The sequence below is a fragment of the Cupressus sempervirens genome, chromosome 11, assembly GCF_028749045.1.
Source record: "Cupressus sempervirens isolate cs-2001-9-10 chromosome 11, ASM2874904v1, whole genome shotgun sequence".
Taxonomy (NCBI): Eukaryota; Viridiplantae; Streptophyta; class Pinopsida; order Cupressales; family Cupressaceae; genus Cupressus; species Cupressus sempervirens.
Genome location: NC_143128.1, coordinates 239,184,667 through 239,188,537, shown reverse-complemented (window position 1 = coordinate 239,188,537; position 3,871 = coordinate 239,184,667). Strand labels below are relative to the sequence as shown.

Genomic DNA, 3,871 nt, shown 5'->3' with positions numbered 1-3,871 from the left:
TAAAATAAAAGTACAAGTCATACCAAGACAGTTTACAACATAATATCCATTAAATTTTTATTTGAAAACAATGAACAAAAGACTTACAACAAATACTATAAACTTGTTTTTAGAATAAAGAATAATCAATCACATCCAAGATAGTCTACAACATAGCATCCATTCAATTTTCATTTAAAGATAATGCCAAAAGACTTTCAACAATAAATTTACAATTACAATCAAGGATACTGAAATTACATCTAGAATAGTTTACAACATAATATTGATTCCATTTTCATTGGAAGATAAATGATCAATAATCATCATAGTGGTCTTAACCTTCTAATTTCATCTATCTTATCGTGACACAAATTTTCTGGTAGTATATTGGTTCTTTTGCGGCTCTTGCTTTTGTACATTCTGTTGATAAAGATAAATATGTCCTCCTCTTCAGTGCGTCTTAGCTTTACAAACATATCTCATCGACATCTAAATCATGGGGTCATCGGATTTTTACAAGAGCTTTTCAAATCTGGCTTTTCCTTGGATCTAGATAATCCCTCTACCTTCCTAATTTGGGGAAATCATGGGATCGTTTGGATGTTTACAAGAGCTTTTCAAATCTGCTTTTCCTTAGATCTAGAAAATCCCTCCACCTTTCTAATTCGAGGACAGTTGGATGACCCACTAAATCTCTCTCACACCATTAATTTTGAGAACTTCTCTCACACCATCAATGTTGGGAACTTCTGTACTTGTATTTTGTTGCATAACTAAAATATTCTATTTAATGTAAGGAACTTTTGTTCTACTTTGTTGCATAACTATTCTATTTTGATTGAAGGTTTTGGCTATCTATTAGACAATTTGTTTCTATATAGGGGTCAAAATGCACCTGATATTATATCAGAAAGGAGAAAAAATACAATATTAAGAGATGTTAATCAGAATCATGATACATTTAGTCTATGACTGTTGAAGAACTGTAATCTGAACAAAAGCTGTAGAACCAACAATATTTGTGTCCGAAGTCCTATAAAATGATATTATTATTGCCAGTAAACAAGATGTAATATCAGAATCATGATACATTTAGTCTTATGGATTATAAGAACTGTAAAGCAACACTGCTTCCACATTTCCTCTGTACAAAAGCTCTAAAACCAGTATTTTTCATCTATAACTTATAAACAGAATGATATGATTTGTATTCCTGTGCTTATTTTTGGCCAAAACATTGCACTCCCTGCCGAAGTTCTTGCAGGCATCCCCATCCTCATTATGCAAATTTACCATAAGAAATAACCAGGGCCAAAGCTACCAGTCTAACAAGTTATTCTGGCCAAATCTATCGGTGGCGAACACGGCTATGGATGCAATTGCTTGTTTCCCATAAATGATTGAGCTGTAAAAAATTTAAATATGCTTTCTTTCGGGATCTGTCCGCTTAAGTCATTGAAAGACAAATTCAAATATTGAAGCATAATCAGCGACTGCAGAGACAGAGGAATCAAACCTGAAAGTTTGTTGGAAGACAGATCCATACTCACGAGTCTTTTTAATCTGCTGAGAGAATTTGTTATTGGGCCTTGGAATTGATTTGATGAAAGATTCAGATATTCAAGTTGCCCACAGGATCCCAAAGTAGCTGGAATTGTACCTTGTAACCTGTTAACTGAAACATCAATGGCTTGAACATGAATCATCTTTCCAATCTCCAGAGGCAGAGATCCTTCGAATGAGTTTCTAGACAGATTGAAATAAAACTGCAAATTAGCAAGACTAGCCACTTCACGGGGTATCTGCCCACTGAACTGATTGTTGGAGAGATCTAGCAACTGCAAATTGTTACATTTTCCCAAACTTTTAGGTAAATTCCCGGATAGATTGTTGTGGTTAAGCACAAGATGTGTTAACCCTTGAAGGCGACCAATTGTAGCAGGGATCCCTCCAGAAAGCATATTACGGCTCACAATCAGCATCCTAAGGCTTTTCATTTCACCAATCTCACTTGGTATGTTTCCGTCTAGCTTGTTGTTGTCCAGCAGAAGTTTCTGCAACTTCCCAAGGCTTCTCAGAGAGGACGGGATTTGGCCTGTAAAGAGATTGGAAGACAAATTGAGGTAAATCAAATTGGGTAACTCTGCAATAAGTGAAGGTATACTTCCTGTTATCCTATTACCATCTAGTCTCAGGATAGAGAGATTGTGGGAAGCTGCTCTGGCAAGTTTCCAGTCAGATTATTGTCATGAAGCAATAGCTTATTCAGGGCTACGCAATTACGGAGAGCTGTGATAATGGGAATGGTGGCAGAGCCGCCGCTATAAAGATTGTTTGATGAGAGGCTCAGCGTTTGAAGATGTGGAAGCTTGCTCAGACCCAATGGCATTTCTCCACTGAGATGATTTGATTTTAAATCAAGATCAACTAGTTGTGTACAACTGGCAATAGTGCCTGGGACGGCACCTCTTAGCTGATTGCCCCATAGATGAAGAACTCTAAGGCCAGAAAGCTTGCCCAATTCTGGAGGAATTGTTCCATTTAGCTGGTTATTAGCCAAATACAATTCTTGTAACTCCTTCAACGAACCCAAGCTCTTTGGAATATAACCCTGTAATAGATTGCTTGAAAGATTGAGAATCCTTAGCCCTTTTATTCTTACTATGCCCGGTGGAATTTGACCTACAAATCTATTTCCAGAGAGATTAAGATGTGTGAGGGATGAGAGATTACCAATTGAATTGGGGATGGAACCCACTAATCCCATATCTGGCAGATCAAGCTTTCGCACTCTGTTGCCAGTTGAATCACAAGCAACTCCAGACCAATTACAGAAGTGAATAGCAGGAACCCAATTGCCCAGGGAATTCAGAGGATCCGAAGCGATCGACTTCTTGAAGTCGATAAGCCACGGCTCAGCACTAATTGCATAGGTACAGGGCAATACCAAAAGAAGCAAAGAACACAATCCTACTCGTAGATTCATCTTTTCGAATGCAGCCCTCTTTGTGGTGGGAGGAGATAAATATACATGAAGGGAGATTCTAGAAAGTTCGAAAATTCAAATATATATATATAAAGTAAAAATAAAACAAATTGGAAAATTCAATGCTCCTCCTTTCCCATTATTCAATATATATAGTTTGCGTAATGTAGAGGGAAACACGAATTTAACGCTGTAGTCGATGACTAGATGCAGTGACCGTAGTATTGGCAAATTTTTCCACCAACCATCTAATTTTTCCAACTAGCCGAATATTTGTACCGGCCATTTAGCCAGCTCCGTCATCTCCGTCAACTCCGTCAACTCCGTCAACTCCGTCAGCTGTCTATTTACTTCTGACATTCCTGTTTATTTCACTGACAATGCTCTTCATTCGGCGAGATGCTTGTGTGGGCCCTAATAATTTGAGTTTCTGTTGCTTTCAATTTTTTATAGTCGCAGATGGTGTTATAAAAACATAAGTTAGTTACAATATTGTAAATAATAATAAAAATTTCTTTTACACTACATTAAAAAGATTGGTATTAATATTATAAAAGAAATGTAAATTTAAGTGAAGATATTTAATAGACTAATTAAATGTAATAAAATCTTATAATTTTTTCTAATTTGGAATAATTTTATTAAAAAAAATGTATTTCTAATAAATAAATATTAAATTTAAATTTAAATTTTTAATAATAAATTATTGTAATCTATTGTATAATTCAAATATTTTGTCAAATATTTCACTGATTCTATATAACTTTAGAATCTAATTTTTATTTAATCTATTTGATTCTTAATTTAATTAAATATTATTTCAAATCAAATTTAAATTTCATAATTACAAAAATATCTCATAAAAAATTAAATAACAATAAATATGTTGTATATAAAAAATAT

The 3,871-nt window shown here is 34.6% G+C and overlaps 1 protein-coding gene across 1 annotated transcript; it reads right to left on the bottom strand.

The window, feature by feature from the left end:
- Positions 1 to 1,000: 1,000 nt before the first annotated feature.
- LOC149529049 (uncharacterized) lies at positions 1,001 to 2,986 on the bottom strand. The gene is made up of 2 exons (XM_089809259.1): positions 2,716 to 2,986; positions 1,001 to 2,077 (listed from the first exon to the last, which is right to left on the bottom strand). The coding sequence occupies exons 1-2, from the start codon at positions 2,966 to 2,968 to the stop codon at positions 1,350 to 1,352; spliced, it is 981 nt and encodes a 326-aa protein (XP_089665385.1). The 5' UTR covers positions 2,969 to 2,986; the 3' UTR covers positions 1,001 to 1,349.
- Between the last annotated feature and the right edge of the window lie 885 nt (positions 2,987 to 3,871).